This window comes from Prunus avium, chromosome 6 (assembly GCF_965620075.1).
Source record: "Prunus avium chromosome 6, drPruAviu1.hap1.1, whole genome shotgun sequence".
Lineage (NCBI taxonomy): Eukaryota > Viridiplantae > Streptophyta > Magnoliopsida > Rosales > Rosaceae > Prunus > Prunus avium.
In genome coordinates this window covers 12,160,043-12,182,293 of record NC_142289.1, presented here as the reverse complement: position 1 = coordinate 12,182,293, position 22,251 = coordinate 12,160,043, and the positions used below count along the sequence as shown (strand labels likewise).

Genomic DNA, 22,251 nt, shown 5'->3' with positions numbered 1-22,251 from the left:
TTCATTTTTTTCATTTTAACTTTTCGACTTTTTTTATTCATCAATATCAGTACACCTGGTGGATGCCAAAGCCTCAGGACATTGAGCTTGTAGGACTTTCATTACAGAAGTTTAACATACATTTTACATGAAATGGTGGTGTTAGGGGGGCTGCTGTGGCTCCGCCCCTGGATAAAAACCAATGCATCCCACACTAAAGGTCAAAAGAACAGCTCCACGGAACACCGATCTCTACAAAATCATCCACTGCCATGTGTAGACTGATCCTTTTGAGCATCAAATGAATCTTATCAATATCTGGATGAGATACATCCCCTCCCAGGAAAATGTGCACCTTATTTCCAATCTCTGTCCAGCTGTGCGCGTGTTGCTTCTTAACTCCATGCTCTTTCATCAGAGTTCTCAATCTTGCAACATCTCTCCACTTTCCGGCAGCTGCGTATATATTGGACAACGAAACATAAGGCCCAGAACTATGAGGATTTAGATCTAATATTTTCTTTGCAGCTAGTTCCCCTATTTGCACGTTTACATAAACACTGCAAGATGCAAGTAGAGAACCCCATATCCGACAGTCTGCATCAAATGGCATCTCTTCAATTATCTTGCAAGCCTTCTCTAACTGACCTGCTCGACTCAAAATATCAACCAAGCAAGCATAATGGTCCGATCTAGGGGCAATACCATAATTACTAACCATTGCCTCAAACAAATCAATGCTTTCATTCACCTTCCCCGCATGAGCACAAGCAGATAACAGACTAAGAAATGTTATACCATCTGGCTGAAAGCCAAGCAACCCCATCTGGTTGAAAAAAGCAAGAGCTCTCTCGTAGAGACTATGCTGTGTAAATGCAGCAACAATGGTGTTCCATGAGACAAGGTCTGGACTCTCAATTTGTTTGAACGCTAACTCAGAATCAAGGATTGCACCACATTTGCTGTACATGGTAATCAAAGCATTACATATGGATAAATTTGATTCATATCCATGTTTGATAATGAGTACATGAGCTTGTCTCCCTTCTTTAAGTAATGCAAGAGTAGAACAGGCAGTAAGAACCGAAACAAGGGTCCATTTATCTGGACGCAAACCAATCTTGAGCTTCTGTGAATGTAACTTCAATGCTTCCTCTCCGCTGCCATTTTGTGTGTAACCTGTAAACGGAAACAGGCATGTGAAGGGACAAGGGAAAGCTATCTCATGCTCAGAATAATGTCAAGCACTATAGTACCATCAACAAGATTTTGTTTGATTTACTGAGTTCTGCAAGCACAAACAAGTTTAGGTTTTGGAATTTTGAAGTGTAACCTTGTCAAGTTGTCATTTATGTCATGAGCACAAGTTCAGTTATCCACTAAGCAGTTAAAGGTTTCTTTTATGGATGAGTGAATTGCACTTGGCATACCTGTTATCATTGCATTCCAGGAGACATGATCCTTACACTGAATTTGATCAAATAAAGTTCTCGCCTCCTCCATCTTCCCCTCCTTAGAGTACCCTGTGACCATAGCGGTCATTGCAACTACATTTTTCTCTGGCATCTGCTCGTACAATTCCCTTGCTTCATCAAACTTCTCATTCTCCACATACCCACTGATCAGCACGGTCCAAGAAACGGTATTCTTACAGGGCATGCAATCAAAAAGTGCTCTTGCCCGCTCTAGGTCTCCTTTCTTTGCATACCCATCAATCATTGCCGTATAAGAAATAACATTCCTCCTCGGCATCTCTTCAAAAAGCCTACTAGCTTCCTCCAGCCGATCATATTTCACATGACCTGATATCATAGCATTCCAAGAAGCAATATTTCTCTCAGGCATCGACCGAAAGTACCTGAAAGCCTCATCAACCATCTCATTCTCGAAACACCCCGCTATCATGGAATTCCAGGACACCACATTCCTAGCAGGCATCAATCCGAACAGTCTCTTTGATTCTCCAAAATCCCCATTTTGCCGGTACCCAGTAACGATAGCATTCCATGTAACAACGTCTTTCATGGGCATTTCATCAAACAATTGGCGGGCGGCTTCAATCTTACCTGCTCTTGATAAGGCACCAATCTTGACGTTGCAAACATATACATCTTGGGTTGAGGAAAGCTTAAACTGTGTAGAAAGCAAGCAGCGGAAAATATAACAAGCACCTGAAATGAGATTGGCAGGGACCGGGGTTTGAAGAACAAGTCGCATTATTAACCCAAAAATATATCAACATCATTACTTGTTGAAACCTCGTTACAGTGCAAGCAAAGCCAGCTACCGTGTAGGCTCTCTACTCTCGATTTATGCTTATTTTCTCTTTCTGGGAGTTACCACGCCTAAGCAAACCCCAACGTATTCTTGTCTAGTGCTGCGACGCGAGTAACTAAAAAGCCTCCACTTGTCCAAACCATCACAAAAGACGATGGCAGACAAACCATCACTTGTCTACTCTAGCGCTGCGGAGCGGGGCATCTGCCTTTGGGTCTCGTATAATGAGTTTTCACAAATAATATGTTGCCTTTGAACTATACTCAATATAAGCCTGTATTTGTAGAAGAAAACAAACAAATCTCTTATAACCCTAAAACCACCTTCAGAGAACAAATGCAACAGAGAACACAACACACAGAGCGAGACATTAACATCAAGACGCATTTGTTGTTTTAACGGCTATTGACAAAGTTGAGCTCGGACATCAGAAAATATATCAAATTCTTGAACAGCATCTTAACAATTTTAACGTATCATCAAATCATCCAGATCCACATAACAAATACAAACTTAAGACTAAATTAGATGAAATATTGTTCATACCACATTAGTGAGGCTGCAGACAACCAAAATAACAAAAACACAATTAAGTGTGGACCAACAAATTGAAGGTTCCTCAATCTAAGAAACAAAACACCCAAAAGCACATCAATTCATAAGAGTGTTTGCCTATAAGGATATTCACTACAAACTTGTACCAAACCTACCGCCTATCTATCTGATCTGACTTAATAATAACAGTACCAAACAAAACACCTCCTTTCTTTCCCAATTAAGCATTTTACATATCAACCCCATCCATCTGCAGCCACCCCACACAACCAACCCCCCATCTTCATTGCAGAGGCAGGTCACTTAAGCACGTTCACCCCTGATCCTCCTAGCCAGCTGGATATCCTTCGGCATGATGGTAACACGCTTGGCATGGATGGCACAAAGGTTGGTGTCCTCAAACAGACCCACAAGGTAAGCCTCAGCTGCCTCCTGCAGTGCGAGCACCGCATGGCTCTGGAAACGCAGATCAGTCTGCAAAAACACAAGAACCCAAAACACATTGATCAACACAACATTCAAAAACAGAACACCAACAACAATTGACAAAATTTTGGAAACAATAAATATACCTTGAAGTCCTGGGCAATTTCACGAACAAGCCTCTGGAATGGCAACTTCCTGATCAGGAGCTCAGTACTCTTCTGGTACTTACGAATTTCACTGCACAAACATTCCAAATAAAACAGAATTTAGACCACAATTTATGGCCATAAAGACCCAAACTTGGAAAACTGTAAAAGAGATCAATCACTCACCGAAGAGCAACAGTACCAGGACGGTATCTGTGGGGCTTCTTGACTCCTCCAGTGGTTGGTGCAGACTTACGGGCAGCCTATAACACAGGAAAAAAAAAAATATTTAGCAACTGCAAACAACCCACGACACAATTTCAAGAAAAGAAGTTAGACGACTGCAAAGTTTACAAGCACCAACCTTGGTAGCGAGCTGCTTCCTTGGAGCCTTTCCTCCAGTTGACTTACGAGCAGTTTGCTTGGTACGGGCCATCTGAACACACAACAGAAAAGAAAAATTAACATTTGTTCTAGCACAATTAAACCTTTTTGTTGGCAAAAATATAAGACAACAGGAAACAGAAGTATTTCTTTTAGGAAATCATTTCAGACACGTTAACAAAGATGGATATTGCCCAAATGATAGAAAAGTGAATATATAGAATTTGCATAAACCCAGTTCATAACATTCAGGTCTTTTGATAAACCCTAATTAAAAACTAAATTAAAATTCAGGAGCCCCCTAAATATTGACATCGAAATGGAATAACGACGCAAGATAATAAATCCTTGCATGAAATACCATAAACACGGGAAAATCCCAAATCTTTCCAATGAAGCACTCTAAAACAACGTAAAACCCTAAATCTTTACATTGAAATACCATGAAAAAAGTGAAAAATCCTTAAATCCTAACAGTGAAATGGAATAAGCAACGGAAAACCCTAGCCAAAATCATTTGCCATTACACCACCAAAAACCCTAAATCAAGATCACAGACATAGGCAAGCTGAATAGGAACGAAAAGCAAACCCTAATTTACCTTCAGAAAAAAATAAATAAAATTTTTGAAAAATTAAACGAAAGTCATACCTCTGTGTTCTTCGCGCTCTGTCTCTGTTTTCTCTTTTCTCCTCTCTCTCTCTCTCTCTCTCTAAAGATTTGAACGTATGAGAGGCTAAGGAATATATATAGCGTGTGACTCAAAACGGTCTAGGGGATCGGACGGATGAGATCCACTATCCGTGTGTTTTCTCTTTGGGGTATCTAACGGTGATGGAGGGGCTTAGTTGTGTTTTCTCAATTGAAGTGCACGGTCGCGATGTGTTGTTGGGGTGGTGACGCGGATCGCTACCGACTAACACAGGCTTCCTATTGGCCGAGAAAAACAACAACTTGTTTTCAAATGAGAAACGGACTAAACGGAGGTTGTGTAATTGGGATGGTAAAACGTTGTTACGGGAGAAATTTTTCATTGTTTTTTAATCGTAATTCTATGTGGACTTGACTCTTGAGCGTGCAAACAATTTTATTTTTATTTTTTTCTAATCAGATCTGGATTCTTATCATGCCATTAGAATTTTGGGTGAACTTTTTTTATTTAATAGATTCTACACATTGAGTTTGAGAATTTACATGTAAAATCATGTGCTTGACATTTTCTATATGACAATTGATGAAAAGAATTTATGAATCATTTTATATATCGTTATTTTTCACACATACACTACCAAGGTGCTAAAGGGGTTTAAAGCTAAAATCGTTGATCAACAAGTAAAGTTCATTTTCCACTAGACTAGACCACGTTGGCAACTTGGCATAATGAGAGTCTTTTTTGGAACACAACAATGTTGCAAGTTGCAACCCTTGTCTCTTGCCTTCAACCCAAAGCAAGGCCCAAAAATCATCTTGGGAGAGACCTAGTAGTCAAATCCCCATATCATTGAAGGGCAAACTCGGAAGCAACAATGACTAATTGTTGGATTGGAAAGTTGACAAAACGGTGAGCAAAATCAATTTCTTCCGAAAAAGCACCCACGAGTGTAGTGGTTTATAATAACTGCACTCAACAAATAAGCTCTTTGGTTGTAGTGGTTTATAATAACTGCACTCAACAAATAAGCTCTTTGGTTCGAGTCGTAACAACCGTGCCATGTGTGTAAATTGAGTGTATTATCGCCCCTCTCAATAACGAAGATGAAAAATCAATTTGTTCTATTGAGTCAAAGGTGGCTATAGCAGTGGGACTAATTCAACCAAAATAGCTGTTAAAGTTGTGTCTAATACGCTACTTTAGGAAATTTATATAGTTGTTAAAGTTATTTACAAGCCAAAAAAGTCTTCTTGCACGTTAATGTTGGTTAGTGTCAGTTAGCCCATGTTATGTTAGGGCTGCTCTCGGAGTTCACATTTACAACCAAACTGAAATTTGAAAGAAGCATAAAGAACGTAAAGAACAAAGAAAGCCTTTTTATACCAAGTAACCCAGCAAAAATGAGCAATAGTAAAAACTAAAACAATACAAACCAAAAACTCAAATCGAATTCTAGAGTCAGTACAAGAGGCCTTCAATAAACTCCTCGGTACCTGTTTACATCTACCTAAGCTTCACCAAGAACGCAATGGTGCCGCCAAGAAAGGTTAGAAAAAAATAATAATAATAAAATAAAAAATTTAGATCTCATTTCACTAGCTGATTTTTTTTTACTTTGTATTGACAATTATATGTAATTTGAAAAAGCTCCAAAGTTTCACCTGGCAAAGTTCATACTGTACTATAATGATCATACAACGAAACCACCATACATCATCGAGAAACAACAGGGCTGCATGACCTCGCTCAAACATTTTCTCTATATTTTGAGCGTATCAACCAGTATCTTCTCAAACCCAATAAGCCCAGTTGATTGATCTGTGCTGTGGTCAAACCGGATTTACGACACGTTAACCCCAGAAGATGCATCGCTATACTTACAATCTAGCTTTGATATCTAATCAAGTAATCATGTGTCAACAAAGTGAAAAAAGTCAGAGACGCTGAGGTGCTTTGCAAGACGGTGGACAGCAGACTGCACAACTTCAGAATCTGGAGAAACAGAAATGGGAAGAAGAGGTAGGCAAATCGGCAAATACTGCTCGCTATCTTCTGGAGGACAGAAGAATGAGAGCACAGCTCTGCAGAATATAAATCTGGAAGTAGGAGCATCATGTAAGCATTTCCACTATTTTAATTATACACCAGAAAATAAACAGAATCAGAACTCCAAGACAAATGCTATTATCTCGTTTCTCATTATTAAAGAAATTGCACAGCCCACTTCAAGTCACAGAATCGAGTAAGACAGCGCTAAGCATAACATATTATGAATCCGTTGCTTTGTAGTCCTTTGCAAGGTGGAAAGAGGAGTACCTCAGAATAAGTCGCCGCAGAAATGGATCAGATATAACTTGTGCCCATACCAGATCCAGGCTTGTTGATGTACAAAGAATAACTTCCCACTCAGAGAAGGCAGCAGAGAGGATGCTTTCAGCATCGTTATAAACCTCCTAAAAGCAGAACAAATTAATTGGAACACCTAAAATACAATGGATTGTCAGGAAGTACTACAGGTCTTGCAACTAACTTACTGCTTCAGTATCAGAAGGGGAGAAGCCAACTAATTGGCAGAATGCTGACAGAGGAGTAGTCAAGAAAAAGGTAAACTGACTTCCATTTTGCATAAAATCAGCATCAGCTGGTTTCTTGAACGCTGGTCTCAAAGGTGAAAGAAACAGAGCAGCTGTCTCTCCTCTTTCCGCACCATGTAAAGCCTGAAATCATTCACAATCAGAATGTAAGTAATTTCACTGACAAACCAGAATCAGACGCAGATTGACTCAATATCGAACTAGAGCAATGAACAAACACCATGAGTTGGAGAAAGAGTCTCCAATTCCATCAAAATGGCCAAGCACCGTGAAAAAAAGTTGCATCTGGAGAAGTGCAACCTTTAGAAAGATTCAGAAGACACTGGCGCTCTTTTGAGTTTAGATACAAAAGACATATTTGAGACTGAAGGGCTCCATTTTTGCTAGTGATAAATGTGCTTCCAATAACATTCAGCGGGTAGACTATTTGATGCAGGAGCATCTACGAAGCTCTCTAAGATTACTTTGGCCCGTGACTCAATTGGGCTAGGGTTCTATTTACTTTAAATTATTAGTTACTTCATTAGTTTTCCTATTCTTACTAGGATTTGGTTTAATTTCCTGTTTAGGTTTTTAATTTCCTATGTCTATTAGGTTTTCTGTATTCTAGTATAAATAGGCTAGTTAGAGACTCTTGTATGGAATTTTTGTTGATGAATATAATTTCAGACGTTAGTCTATAGAGTTTCTGTTGGGATTTTGCCCTAGAACTCAATTATCTTCATTCCAACTTCAATTCGCTTTATCCTTCTATTCTCTGTATTTTGGGTATGTTTGGGTCGCTGGACAGCAGCTTATAGCCGCTGCCCTGCATCACTATTACTGGTTCCAGAAAGTGAGTAAGTTCCTCTCAACATGTCAAAACTTACTCTGGGATCAAACATATAGTGTAGACATGGCACTGACCATATAGTGAAATTCAGACGATAACCATAAATGTCATTTATTCTTAAAGTTCGAAAAATCTGATTTAGAAACAACACTCCACTGTAAACAAAACACGGAACCTTGAATGCACAAGTTTTGACAAACCTGCCTTGAATGCATGGCTGTTGTCACTATCTATTATCAAGAAAAGAGGTCTCCGAGTGAAAGGAATTATGTCGCCAGGGTAGAGGTTACTCAAACCTGAAAATCCAAAAGAAGCAAATGAAAGGGTGGAACAATAACACAGGGAAGACAAGATACATAATAAATGAGTTAACAGGTTACTGTGCACAAAAATGATCACAATAAAACAAGACAGCACAACGATTCAATACAGGAACCTACCGCCATTTCCTCTAGGGCCAAACCACAAATATTGGTCGTAATAGCCACTTGACTCTCCCTTGTTGTTTATACAAGATTCAGGCATAGAATTATTCTGAGCTGGGAGAGGAACTTTATTTTTTGAGGATTTATGTGATCCTCCAGAGTTGTACACCTGAGTAACATTATTACGACCAGCCTTCCCTGCACAATTGATCATCAAGTTCAATAATCTGGGATGACAAAGACATGATAAATGATGAGTTAATTTTTATCCTAAGAAACCAAAGTTAACCTGAGGCTGACAGATACACTAGCATAATACTGTCGAGAGGGAGCTCCTCACATATTGTAGCCATCACCTGCCAATGCATCGTTTAAGCAATCAGCCTTACCAATAATACTTACATAATTAAGAAACAGAAAGAATACATTAAAATACATGTATATTATAGATCGAAAATTTTAATACTGGCAAACAAGCAACTGTTATTTGATGGACCCACTCCATGTAGTTGCAATAAAGACATATTCACACCATTATTTCTATTGCAGGTACATGAAAGAACAGTGAAACTGGCAATGCCCTTTGTCAAACAAAGTTATAATGAACCCCACATAATAAAGCTGAGCAAACAAATAAGTTACATACAAATATGCCAGGACACTTTGACAGAATCATGCAAAAAAAAATGCGTCTTCAAATTTATAGACCATTTCACTGATAGAAGGACAGACCAACAGACCCAAAGGGCTGCATCGCTACATATGATGTGTGAAGAAAAAAAAAAGGATTGGAAACATCTGGAATCCAGCCCCAACATGGACAGGCAAAATTCAAAAAGAAAAAATGTGAAAAACTGGTGGAGTTCATTCTGTAATTTTTTTTTAATTTCTTTTTGCTTTTTCTTTTTCTGCTAAAAAGTACTTTTTGTCAAACAAAAACCATCATCTTGCCAAGCAAATGAAACATCAGGGGTTGGAGCATCCATTGGCATTTCAACTAACAGAATAGGGACTAGTAGGACATGAAGGGTCGTGCTTAACTCTTTCTTCTTTCACCACAGAATTTAATGTTAACAAAGCAAAGGTTAAAACTGTATGTAATTAATTTTTCAAGCTCAAAGATTTTTAGTCTTTCATTCTTTTTAATTCTTTGAACTTTCTTCAGGAAATTAGAAGTTAGGAATTTGATCAAATTTCATGAATATTCCTTAAATCATACCTTAGCTTTTGTAATTTATTCAATGTATCAAATAAAAACAAAATTACATTTTTTTGTCTTGTGTCCTATTTTTTCTAGATTCCATTGTCAGTTTGGTATCATTTTGAATGTTGCATGTCTAGGTTCATGCATCACAGAACATGCGTTTCAAATTCCAAAAGTTCCAGAGACAGATCCCTGAGATAACAAATATGATAAAGATGGGATTAACACTAACCGCAATCAAATGTGTCACAGATGGACGGTAAATAACAGCTTTCCTTGGATTTGGCGGTAAAGTTGGATCAGTCATGTCTGCAGCCAAGTTCATATCGATTACTCCAGATGCGGCAGAAGCCCCGGAGTGATCAATAAAAGTGCCATTCTCTTTGGATTCCACTGCACGCTTTTGGTAGAAAGACCCGCTTGGCTCCCATTCCAAACATTGCAGCATTCGGTAAGTGTCCAATGTAAGTTCAGCAAATTTGACCTACATGACACAGTACACAAACATTCACAAAAACTTTCCTAAGTGAGGGCTGTATCTATTATCAATTGTGAAATAAATTAAAATAAATAGCCAAAGATGTGAACAAAAAAAATATTGACCTCATTACGGTGATAGCTTGTCAGCAATGCATCTTGAAATTTTAAAACCCTCTTTGCATGGAAACGAGCCACATATGGAAGAGATGATGGATGTGAATCAAACAAGGTGGAATATCGCAATGGCCTAACATTCATAAAGGCCGTATCAACTTTCATAAATCGAACAATTTCTTGCACCACTAGCCTCCATTCTTTAAAATTAGTTTCCTGAGAAGAGATAGCTCAAATGTCCAAATCATGCAGACCCATCGAAATAAGTACACAAGAACTCATTTGAGGAAAACTATTTCTAATTAACTAAATGAACTGAGACATGAACGAAAGTGTACATGCACATTAACTATTTGAACTGAGACATAAATGAATGCACGCATATTTCATCAGTAAAAAATTGATTAACCTTGACATTTTACTTGCTTCATTTATGAAATATTTTAAAGCATCCAAGCAGAAAATAAATGGCATACGGTGACTTAGAACTTCGCATTGCTTCACTCAACAACTTAGTAATTCAACAGACTATTGAACCTCACAAACTCACCCACCCCAAAAATTAACAGTCCCTGTGTCTCTCTATAAATTCCACCGACTCCACCTATGTGTTGCAGTCACTGTACCAACTGCCTAGCTCAACTACAAGCACCATTCCTACAGATAAAATGCATTATCTAAGCCATGTATATCTAGGTATCACATATCACTATTTTGAGGCAAGTGCTTCCGGACAAGAATCAAATTACACATCCATTGACTTCATTCTTGGATTGTCCTTGATTAGCTTCACTTCCACCCTTCTCCCCGATTAGAGTAAAGACAGGTTTATCATCCTTAGTATGCATGAGATGCTAAATTTAGTCTCAACTTCCTTATAAACTTAAAGGTTGATATTTAATTTGCAAGTCATCATACTTGATCTAAGCTTCAATTATATACCATCAGAATTCACATATGTTAATGATTCAAACGGTAGTTAATATATGGATAAAATTGAAGAAAACTTGAAACCATTTATTTATCAGAGTTCTTATTTCTCTGGATCTGCCATCTCAACTGTGAATGCGCCTTTGACTAATTTATTTAAAATCACAAAAGCTACCAGCACATTACTATCACAAACAAAGAGACTTTCTAGTGGAGACTGAGCCATCAATAAGTTTCCCTTTATCTCTCCCTCAACATGATGTGGGTTACAGACCCACCTAAGTCGGTGAGTTGCCTCCGCCCCCGCAGAAACTCAGCTGGAGGTACCATTTCATTAAGGAATTCACATCTTCTCTTTAGTCAGTTTTCATAACAGCATGGCAACACTTAACACTCGGATCTGATTTAGATGACAGGTCGTTTTCACTTAATATTATGACAATATTAAAAAAATAAAAAATAAAAACCTATTTTTTCACCAAAAAATTATAATAATAATTGAAATCTTAACTTGAAATCGAAGACCCCAGATTGCACATATGAAAACGGGAAATAAAATTCAGAAGTCCAATAATAAATCACTCAATTGATCCAATCACAGCAAAAGGCATAAATAAATAAATAATTGTCAATTAATTTGAGAAAGCTTTTATCTTGTAAGTAGTACTTGTTGCTCTGTCTCTCCGAGTATAGAAGTAACTAAAAAATACCCGAAAATGCTAAGGAACAAGTCAACATACTCTTGTAACTTGTATGATTGATTGGTTCTCAGCAACCAAACAAATCCTAGTGCCGCTAAAAAAGAAAGATGTGAATTACCCGATAATTGGCTTTGCAGTCATCAACAAGAGCCTTGAACCGCTCAGCGAGAAGTTGAACCATCTCGGTCCGGTTCAAAATCAACGAAACGAGCAAAAACCGGGCGTAGAACCTCAACTCCTTGAACCTAACGCCGAGATCCTTCTTCCCGAAGGCTTTGGAACTGGAATTGGACCCCTCAAAGTAGCTCCTGCTAAGAATGGCCTCGTAGAAGACGTAGGCCTCGACGAGGAACCTGGCCTCGCTGGTCCTCATGTACTGGCCGAAGTAGAGCTGGCCGATCCGGCTCGCGATCTCGCCGATTTCCCAGCGGTTCAGACCGGCCTCGATGAGCTTGGACCGTTTCTCCTGCTGGTACTTCCAGAGGCGCATGTAGGCCTTGAAGACCTTGTGGAAGTAGTGCTGGTTGTGGACGCGTCCGTACGCCGGCACGTCGCGAACCCTAGCGAACTTCCGGTCCGCGCTCTCCACCAGCGCTCGGAAAGTCCCCGAAACCACGTCGTTGTCGGACATGTGGCCGGTTAAAAGAAGCAGCAGCAGCAGCCTTTGTTTCAGTAATTACGGTCCCCGGAGGTCATCGGAAAAGGTGTAGTAGCTTTTATAGACCATAGACAGAGCAGAGAGAGAGAGAGAGAGAGAGAAGAGAGAGAAGAAATGGACTTTTCTGGTTTTTATATTTTTTGTGATCTTCTTTTCTTTTCTTTTCTTTTCTTTTTCTGGTTTGGGGATTTTAGTTTTTGGTTTTTGGCTTTGTTTGTTTTTGGTCACTGAATTTGTGAATTACAGTGGCGGCGTGGGAGATATTCTGATATTGGCTGATTTGATCCGTGACGTTTTTTTTTTCCTTTTTGTGTTAAATTTTGTCATTTGCAAACATGTGCAAGCAAAGTGTTCTCTCTGAGCTGACGACGAGTGATGTGAGAGAGAGAGAGAGAATTTTCGAGAGCTGAATGGATGGGTTTCATTTCCATGTGGTCCTGAGAAGAACGTTTTGCTAATTTATGACCGTTGGATGGGCTGTGCCCATCTCAGTTAGTTCAATCGATCTCGTCTTTTATCAAGCCTTCAAATATTATTAACCCAAAACAAATCCTACTTAAACCAAAATCCAAATGTTTTCTGTCCTTCTCTTCAATTCTCTGTTCTTTCTTTGGGTCATTTGCCTAAAGACAAATTAGGGTGACTCAAGTTGTAACCGGCTCAACACGAAAGGAAAATAACACAATTATAAATAAAATAAAATAAACACAAGTCAATCTATAGTTTAGTAAATAGAATTACCTCCAAACTAGCTTCGTTTTTTGTGGGCATTAAGCCGATCGATCAAAATTGTAATGAGCAGATTGGTTTAATTTTGACCATCAAAATGTCAAACGGCCCCAAAATTGAATCAAAACGTATTAGTTTGGTTCGGTTACAATTCTTTGATTGATACGTTTGGGTAAGAGATATGAAAATGAATGCAGGAGTGAAAAGGTAAACCAAGCATTGTCATCTTTCATCACACTATCATAATTTTTTATTCACAATATTACCCAACCTCAAAATATAAATTAAAAAATACAAAGTCAAATATCTCGAGTGTATAGATAAATGCTTTTAAGAACCACATGAGCTACAAATTTCTTGCTTACAACTCATATATATTTGTTTTAGTTAAATTGTGTATATATAATCATTCACAATGTAATATAGGCAAGTGAAATTCTCTAATATATGGATGATGGATCCAACAATTGGCACAAAGTATCGTTTGATGACCGATGGACGCATATCGTGAGAAAATGGAAAAAAATTATATATAATGTTTGTTTTATATTTCATTTATGTACATAACATGTGATCCGTCATGAGAATATAAATTCTCACAAAATAAAATTAATTTATATATCTAGTATTACTTGAAAGTTGATCTGGCATGTACTTGACTGCACAGCATTTTATACCATATTAATATATCATGATTATAACTATTTTATCATGGAAAAAAGTACATCAAACTGAGCATAACTATTCAAACTGAGGTATTGAATATTATTATTATTATTATTATCAATGTTTTACAGTTGTCTTAGGTCATGTCGTGCCACGTAGTCGCGGTGTACATATATAATACATATAACCAAATGTGGTTTTACACCTTCACCACACCAAATTCAAATATAATTGAGTAGCAGGTTGCCTTTAATTTTTTATTTATTTAATCCACAGGCTGTTTCCTGATGATTACACCATAATAAATTGGCTAATAATTTGACTTTCACTTTGGCTAATAATTTGGCCCTCAGGTCACTCCATTAATTTCTTTCCCTTTTTATTGTGTATATTTGTGCTGTCCATTTAATTATCTTTCTCTCTTCACTCAACGCTAATGAGCCACATTGATTGTTTTGTTCAATCTTTTGAGGGGACATTATCCTACGTACTCTGAAAATGAATATATAAAAGGTAATAAAAAAATTCTTGTTAAGAGCATTTTTTTTTATAGCCGCGTCAATTTCATTAATAAATGGACATTACATGATCATAGCCCCACAAAGGGCTCTTAAAAACAATGAAAGATACAAACAATAATCACAATTATTGCAAGACAATGAGCAAAATTAATTTTACATCTTGAAGACCCAGCTCATTAAGAACTAAAAACATAAGAGAATTCATAAAATCACTGTATCGGGTTACGTAAGAAAATCATATAAAAGATGATAACTCTCTATCAAATTGGGAGTTGGGGATAGGAAACATGTATACGTGGAAAAACAAATCTCACTCAACTTCCACTAGGACAAATTGTCACAATTTCTCCCAAACACCACTAAACCCAAAGCATCAATTGATAGTAGATCCATAAAATCAACATTCCACCCCTCAATAAGGATATTTGTGAAGGACAAATTTAAGCATGACTTAATTGTGGTTTGCTGTCAAAGTTTTGGTTGTTTCTTGTTCTCATATAATATTTAGGACCACAATTTACGTGACCTACCGCTGCATGGACCAGAAAGGGAGACTTAGTTGTTGAACAAACATAGCTCAAAGATGATATTGAAATTTTATCAAATGAGTCTCGTCTTTATCCAATGTGAATAAAAGACTTTGTGGTTTTCTTAATTAGTTGAGAAATTCCACAAGTTGTTCATATGGGAGTACATTACAAAAGATCGGAAAGATTAACAAAAACAAATCGTGTGTTTAATTTGATCAGTCTTCGTGCTCTTTTTTAAATTTTAAAAAAAAATTAATTTGCTTTTTATGTCATGAAAATATTTTTGCTTACTATTTTAATCCAAGATATATCCTCATTCTCAATATTTAATGAATGTACAAATTGAGTTAAAGTAATTAGCAAAAATGCTCATGTTTATCAATAATGTCGGTGACACTTTATGGGATTTATTAAAAAAATATATGTACTCAAATTCTCATGGAAAAATTATTTGACTTGCGTCCGAAAAATCAAACCAAACAGAAAATATGGTCTAAAGTTTCGTTGTCCCTTTGATGTGACGTTGCATGTAAACCTATTATAAGATGCTAAAAATGAAATAATTTGTGGATCTATCTTCAATGATGGATGCACCTAGGTTGACCATCTTCATAAGCTGTCAGCTAGACTACTCCATTTTGCTTCATATGGGAGATTTCGAGTATAATATATATATTTACAAGAATTTTCTTTTTAAATTCGAACTTAGAACATTTTTTAAGGTTAGGAAAAAAAACATGGTTAGAATAGTATACATGGCCTTTTTTTTTATAGATTAAAAATTGAAGTTTATTTGATCAAACATATAAAATGAGTACAAAAGAAAAGGATTGTAAAGGGAGCCATCCCAATAGCAGTACAGTGAACATGCGCAAAACTTTCCCTAGTGACCTAAGATAGCCAAAAAGCTGAAACAAATTAGAGAAAATAACTTCCAAAAAATAACTTTTCTAAAACCCTTATCTACCTCCATAGTTGCCTTGAATATAGTCTAATTACATCAAAGACAAAATCAGTCGCTAACTGGCATGACTCTCCTAAAAATACTACAAAACCAAACAAACTCAACAAAGTGTTTAGAATTATGAAAGAAAAACAACACAAACAACTTATAGAGTTTCTAGACTGTATTGAATAAACTTTTCTAAAACTGAAAAGCTAGAATAACGTCGGCAAAAGGAAAACCAATCACCTCTAATCTTCCTCTAGGACATGACATAGAGAGCGTCATCTAGTTACTCCAGGGCCTCAACGTACCAATAAGCAGTGGATCTACCATGACCAAATTGAAACACCTCAAAGACCAGACTTGCTAAGATTTGAGACAATAGATCTGCCAAAGGAAGAGTAGATCGACATAGGTCCACCAAAAGACAAAGAAAACTGATGACCCGACAAGATCGGACAAGATCTGACTCTCTCTCTCTCTCTCTTAGCGGCTAGGGTTTTTCAAACATTAAATTTATAAAAAAGAAATTATATCTTTAAAAAAAACTTGGAAGAAGAGAGGACATCCAAAATAAAATATGTAGGGACCTCATAAACAAAGCACAAGTTGTTGTTTTGTCATAATTCATGGGAACTATTTGTCTCCTTCTACTGTAAGTAGGAACTCCTACTTTCATGTCAATTACAGTTTGATATGTATACATAAATTTTTATTTTTTCGTTTTTAATAAATTATTTTTGTATAAGTGTCAAATTATGATTTGTATCCTTCTAAGGGAGACAAACAATGTCCTTAATTCATAACATAGTATTTACTAAACATAGTTCTACTAATAGTATTGGATATGTATTTTTCTTTTCCAATCCCTCATGTCGTTTTTCTCTTTATTTCTATTATGGTAAGGCTCTTTACTTTGAATATGTAGTGAAATATTTTTAATTGACTTGTTAATTAGGTATCATTGATATTTTCACTAAGCTAACTACAATAACAACAATAGAATTCAGATTTCTAAATTAAAGCAGATGGGCGTGGTGTGTCGGCTTTTGTATAAAACAATAAAACAACAATTGAATGATTGATGAAATATTCTTTTGAATTTTGAAGATGTTTTGAACTTCAAAATTTCAGAAAGATGTTTTTTTATTTTAAAATGAAAGAGTATATGCAGACATTGACTTAACCTGGCTAGAACGAAGAACATGTTCCATTCTACACCCGAGTTCGAATCACCTCTCCTTCTTCCCTCTTCAGTTTAGGGCTCATTGCATGACTTTATGCATGCCCTTTTCCAATTTTTAATGGAAGTCATTTTCGTTTGCTTTATTAGGTAGAGGCTAGAGATTTCTCTATTCACTGACACTGTCACCAACGCTGGATCATTAAAGTTTCTTGGGACATATCTTGTCATGCAACAAGGCAGCAGAGTTTTCGTTTAATTTGATGTTGTGATATTATATACCCCTGATGATAAACTATATAGTTTACTTATTTATAATTTTTGTTTCTAATAAATGAGGTCATTTTTTCTCAATTGTTAGATCAAATACGAATGATTCAATTACATTATCATTCTTGCACTATGTATATATGTATATATGCGTATATATAAGAACTAAGAAAGTTACTCTCATTTCTAAACTCCTCTACTTGTGTTTTTGGTGCTTGTATTGTGCGTGTTTAACTTCTATTTAATCCTTTTCTTAATATAAGGTCTAGTTAGATACTAAACCCTAAATCCAAAATGTTAATTAATTCAAAAATTCAAAACAACATTAATTATCTGAAACACAAACATCGAAAAACAAGTCATTTGTGTTCTTTAAAAAGGGCGATCCACTTGGTAAGAAAAGAGACGACATTGTTGGCACTCTTCGACCCATCGAGTGGAGTTTAATTAGATACCCTTTAAAATAATCTCCATAAACAAAACAAAAAAATCAAGCTACAAGCTATTTAGCCATTAGATGAAAGGATCATTTACAGAATTAGATGAACCAATCATTCACGGGCAGTTCAAATCATTGAACTTTATTAGTGGGACCTTGCAAACCCTTTCTTTGACTAATAGATTAACTAACACCAGACTAGACAAATGATATGCAGTGTGATGACAATTACACAGAAAAGTGAGAGTATGAAATGAAGTGGGGTAATTTATATATATATATAACGAAATAAAATTATAGATAAATGGAATAAAGAAGGTTAATAAGTGAATGAAAAAGGATGACATCTCAACTTCTCCCATTATAAAATATATATTTGGGCATGCATGTTTGGAAGGTCGATCACGTACTCCTCATCAGTGAAAAAAAGAAAAAGAAACCCTAAAAATATATATACTTAATTAATTAGAGAAATGATTAACTTGTAGTGAGTAGGTAAAAAGCTAACCATTACAAATAAAAAATATAAAAAAATTGGTTAATTGTTAAAGTCAGAGGCAGGCACGAGTGCTGTGAACCCTACCAATGAAGAAATAGTCCCACTTCCACCATTCCACCATTGGCATTGAGGACGTACATATAGCTTTGGAAAAGAGGCTAAAGGCAAAGGAAGGCCATCCATGTCAATAAAAAGCAACAAAATTCAAAATCAACTCAAGCTTTTTTCAGTCTGCTGCTCGAGAATCTTCTAAAGCTAGCTCTCTGCAAAGGGTTAAAAGAAGAAGTGATCTAAACAGCTCGAGAATAAAAGGAAACTCATAATGATGAAGAGAGAGGGACGGAAGAGCTTCAAAATTTGACATTTTTTTTTGTGAGTGGGTTGGTTTGCTCTGATCAGCTTCATCACCTGTGGACCAGTGGCGCCTGGTATTTTGTTTTATGTTTCAAATAGGACACTGGCATAGATTTCAGGTTGTTGGCTGCTGCAAGTGGAATTGTGTCTAAACATGGAAAATGTCTTTCAAGTCTGGTCCGAGGAAAATATGGGATAAAATCCCATGATATGATCACAGCGCAACAGCTATTTATGTAGCCAATAAGAAAATCCCAAAAAGTAGCATTAAACAATTTTCTATCAAAATTTGACTAAGTATGAAAAATGGACTTTCAAAATATTAAGAGGCTGTTCGGTAACGTTTTCATTTTCTACCAAAAACGCATTTAGTATGTCGTTTTCATTTTATATTTTCATTTTCTACCCAATGGATTGGTCTAATTGCTTTCTCTTTTCTTGGTTGGTCTGATTTTTCTTTTCTTTTTTTAATTTTTATAATTTGTCTTTTTTTTCTCTTTTCAATTTTCAGTTTTTTCGTTCCACTTCATTATTTTATTTTGCTACACCACTCTATATTAATTTTATGATAAAAACATTATATATTATTCAATTTCATATTTATTTTAAACTAAAGATAATTTTATTTTATTATCTAGATTTTTCTAAAATTAGAATTTTTCATTGTTTGTAATAAAAAAAATAACATAATTATAAAAAAAAATTAGGAGAGAAATTAGCAAAAAAATATACTTGAAATATTATTATTCTCAAATTGTCCCACCAGACATGTTTCCACTATTTTTATTTTTTGAATTTGTTTTCCAATTAATCTACCAGATTCGAAAATGCAAATTTATTTTCTCGTTTTCAATCTCATAAAATATTCTCATAAAACATTCTCCGAACATGTTACCAAATGGGCCCTAATGTTTTCAATGATATTTTTGGCAGTTTATATTCGTTACATCTTAAATAATTAAACACGATTTTAAGAGATTTTAGTATAAAGTATAAATTGACTTATTGAGGTATCAATATTGGTATAAATTGTATCTTATACTAAAACTAGATTTTCATATTTTGATTTGTTAGGAATTTAATTTTCTAGTATTTTTAATTGAAACCAAATGGGGGGTACTTTCTTATTTACATTGTAAACTTAAGTAAATGGAGTAATATAAAAATAAATTAAAGTAGAAAGACAAGACAATGGGCGAGCCTACTCGGATTGGGCCGGGCCATGGGTGGGTCTAGTCTGGCTTAACTTAAGCCATACACAACCTTAGAACAGGCCGGGTTGAGTGGGCCTAATCATCAAGCTAGACCAAGCTTTAGCCCATCGAGCTGGACCATGCTTTAGCTCATCGAGCCTCGGGCTAAATGTGATCCCTACTCCTAGGGACAGAAGCCCATATATCGTCTTAATAAGGAGGCCCGTTTTATTGTTTTCTCCAGTCTTGTAAAGTGACTTCTCTGTTGCCACCTTGAATACTTCAATATAAGAAAAGTCCTCCCCCACCACCACCTCCTTCGTATGTTTCTCTTTCGATGGGATATAGAACAAAAATCTATGTTTGAAAATTCAAATAAATAATTAATTAATTACCTATAAAGGGCCTCAATAGGCCTGGGCACGGTTCGGGTCGGTTCAAAATTTAGGCGACCCGTGGGCCAAACCGATGAAGGCTTCGGTTCTCGGATCGGATTGGATCTAAATGAAAACCCGAAAATGAGCCGAACCGGAAATGAATTCGGTTCTCGGGTCGGTTCAGCCTTGTGATCGGTTTGGGCTTGAGCCCAATTTTACATTTTCAAAAGCCCAAATTAAATTAAATTTCAGCCAAAAAAAGCCCAAATCGAATTCTCTTTCAGCCAAAACCCTTTTTTTGTTGTCAAATTGACAAAACCTAATAAATTCTTATTAACAAGCCCAAATCACATTTTTACTTCTCTTTCAAATCCTAAAATTATGCAAATTAAACCTATAAAAATCCATCATTCCAATCTAAGTTTCTAAACAACTAAATGAATCCCACATTTACACAATCATCAACTAAGTAAGGAAAGAAAATATAACGTCTTACAACCATTACAAAAAATAACTTACAAATAAAACAAGCAATTTAAATGAAACTTATGAAATATTACAACCCATCACAAAAATACACATAAAGTCTAAAGATAATATCCTCTATGTTGCACGGACACGGGTACGGCGACACGGGAACTCGACACGGCGACACGGCGACACGGAAAATCTCAAAAAAGTAGGACACGGCGACACGGCGACATCGAAAATCTTAAAATAATAATTAATTCTCAATATTTCAATATCACATAATTCCATAAAACAAAATAAATAACTCATGTTCATCATCCATACATAATAATTAATACACCACAAAATAAAACATAAATGATCTAACTCTCAATCTTCTTCAATCATCTATGTCTTCATTGTTGTTATTAGAAAACAACACGCCCTCTAATTCCGGTTCATCAAGTGAAAGGTTTGCAATTTCAAGCACACCCGCATTCTCCAACAACTAAATTAAAAATTAAAACACATCAAAACAGAGAAACAAAATTAAAAATTTGTGAAGCCTAACCTGAGTTTGCAAGAAGGAATCGTCCTTCTTGGTCACGATTTGCAAGAAAGAATCGTCATTCTTGTTGTGTTTCTCTTCAAAAAAAACAGAAGAAATAATCTTCACCTCACCACCAAATCTAACTCTTCTACTACTGTGAAGAGGGATATAAGAAAAGAAAATAGAGATAGAGAACATAAATAAAAGAATTTGAAAACAAAGGGAAAAAAAATTAAAAAGATACTTACCTTTGCAAAAGCTGGAGAAGAGGAGGAGCTGCGCAGGAAAAGAGTTGCTGCGTATATGAACTGAAGGCTGAAAATGTGAGTGAGATGAGATTCATTTAGGTTTAAAAAAATCATTTTCCATTTTTAAACCATATTTTTAAAAATATTTCAAATCAGTCCACCAAAGTTTCAAAAATCACGTTTAGACCCCAACTTTTATTTTCAAAATTTCAATATGGTCCCTGCCGTGTCTTGACCGTGTCGGAGCCGTGTCTTGACCGTGTCGGCGGCGTGTCTTGACCGTGTCCCAACCGTTGACCGTGTCGGAGGCGTGTCGGAGCCGTGTCGGAGGCGTGTCGGCGTGTCGGCGTGTCGGACACTCCGACACTCCAGTAGTTTGGCGTGTCGGTGCAACATAGAATATCCTTGCAAAAAATCAGCTGCATCCATTCTTCCAAAAGCCTTAACAAAGCAACCTACATAACACTTAAAAGAATTAACACAAAGTTTCACCATAAACAAATCATAATTAAAATAAGATGCAAGAAAAATACCTTCCAACATATCTTCATCACAACATATATATTATCCAAAAATCAGATTTAAATAGATACAAAACAGATTTAAATCACACACTGTGAATGAAATACCATACAAAACAGATTCAAAATAGATCCAAAAAACATATCCAAAAAACAGATACAAAATAGATTCAAAACAGATCCAAAAAACTTATTTACCTCCATTTAAGCAAAAGCTTTTCGAAACAGATTCAAAGCTCAGCAGCAGAGATGCTAAACAACTGTGAATGAAAACAAAAATAGGGTTAGGTTATGAACAAAATATAAACAGAGATCAAAGAAATATCAAAAGAAGGTTGTCAAAAAGGCAGTACTTCTACCCAAAATTGTTCAGAATCAATACTCACACAAAGCAGTCTTATGAAAAAGGTTTCAGTTA

At 36.1% G+C, this 22,251-nt stretch overlaps 3 protein-coding genes across 3 annotated transcripts; all 3 read right to left on the bottom strand.

Annotated features, from left to right (window-relative positions):
• Nucleotides 1-59: 59 nt before the first annotated feature.
• LOC110758770 (pentatricopeptide repeat-containing protein At5g56310-like) lies at nucleotides 60-2,620 on the bottom strand. Its single transcript, XM_021960687.2, has 2 exons — nucleotides 1,410-2,620; nucleotides 60-1,158 (listed from the first exon to the last, which is right to left on the bottom strand). Exons 1-2 carry the CDS (start codon nucleotides 2,194-2,196, stop codon nucleotides 194-196), a joined length of 1,752 nt encoding a protein of 583 aa, XP_021816379.2. The 5' UTR covers nucleotides 2,197-2,620; the 3' UTR covers nucleotides 60-193.
• Nucleotides 2,621-2,755: 135 nt separating this feature from the next.
• LOC110758768 (histone H3.3) lies at nucleotides 2,756-4,577 on the bottom strand. Its single transcript, XM_021960678.2, has 5 exons — nucleotides 4,419-4,577; nucleotides 3,748-3,819; nucleotides 3,570-3,646; nucleotides 3,384-3,474; nucleotides 2,756-3,285 (listed from the first exon to the last, which is right to left on the bottom strand). The coding sequence occupies exons 2-5, from the start codon at nucleotides 3,817-3,819 to the stop codon at nucleotides 3,115-3,117; spliced, it is 411 nt and encodes a 136-aa protein (XP_021816370.1). The 5' UTR covers nucleotides 4,419-4,577; the 3' UTR covers nucleotides 2,756-3,114.
• A 1,403-nt stretch (nucleotides 4,578-5,980) lies between these two features.
• Nucleotides 5,981-12,609, bottom strand: LOC110758771 (signal transducer, putative (DUF3550/UPF0682)). The gene is made up of 9 exons (XM_021960688.2): nucleotides 11,818-12,609; nucleotides 10,078-10,284; nucleotides 9,707-9,958; nucleotides 8,560-8,626; nucleotides 8,286-8,468; nucleotides 8,050-8,141; nucleotides 6,954-7,136; nucleotides 6,736-6,872; nucleotides 5,981-6,515 (listed from the first exon to the last, which is right to left on the bottom strand). The coding sequence occupies exons 1-9, from the start codon at nucleotides 12,328-12,330 to the stop codon at nucleotides 6,329-6,331; spliced, it is 1,821 nt and encodes a 606-aa protein (XP_021816380.2). The 5' UTR covers nucleotides 12,331-12,609; the 3' UTR covers nucleotides 5,981-6,328.
• Nucleotides 12,610-22,251: the final 9,642 nt, after the last annotated feature.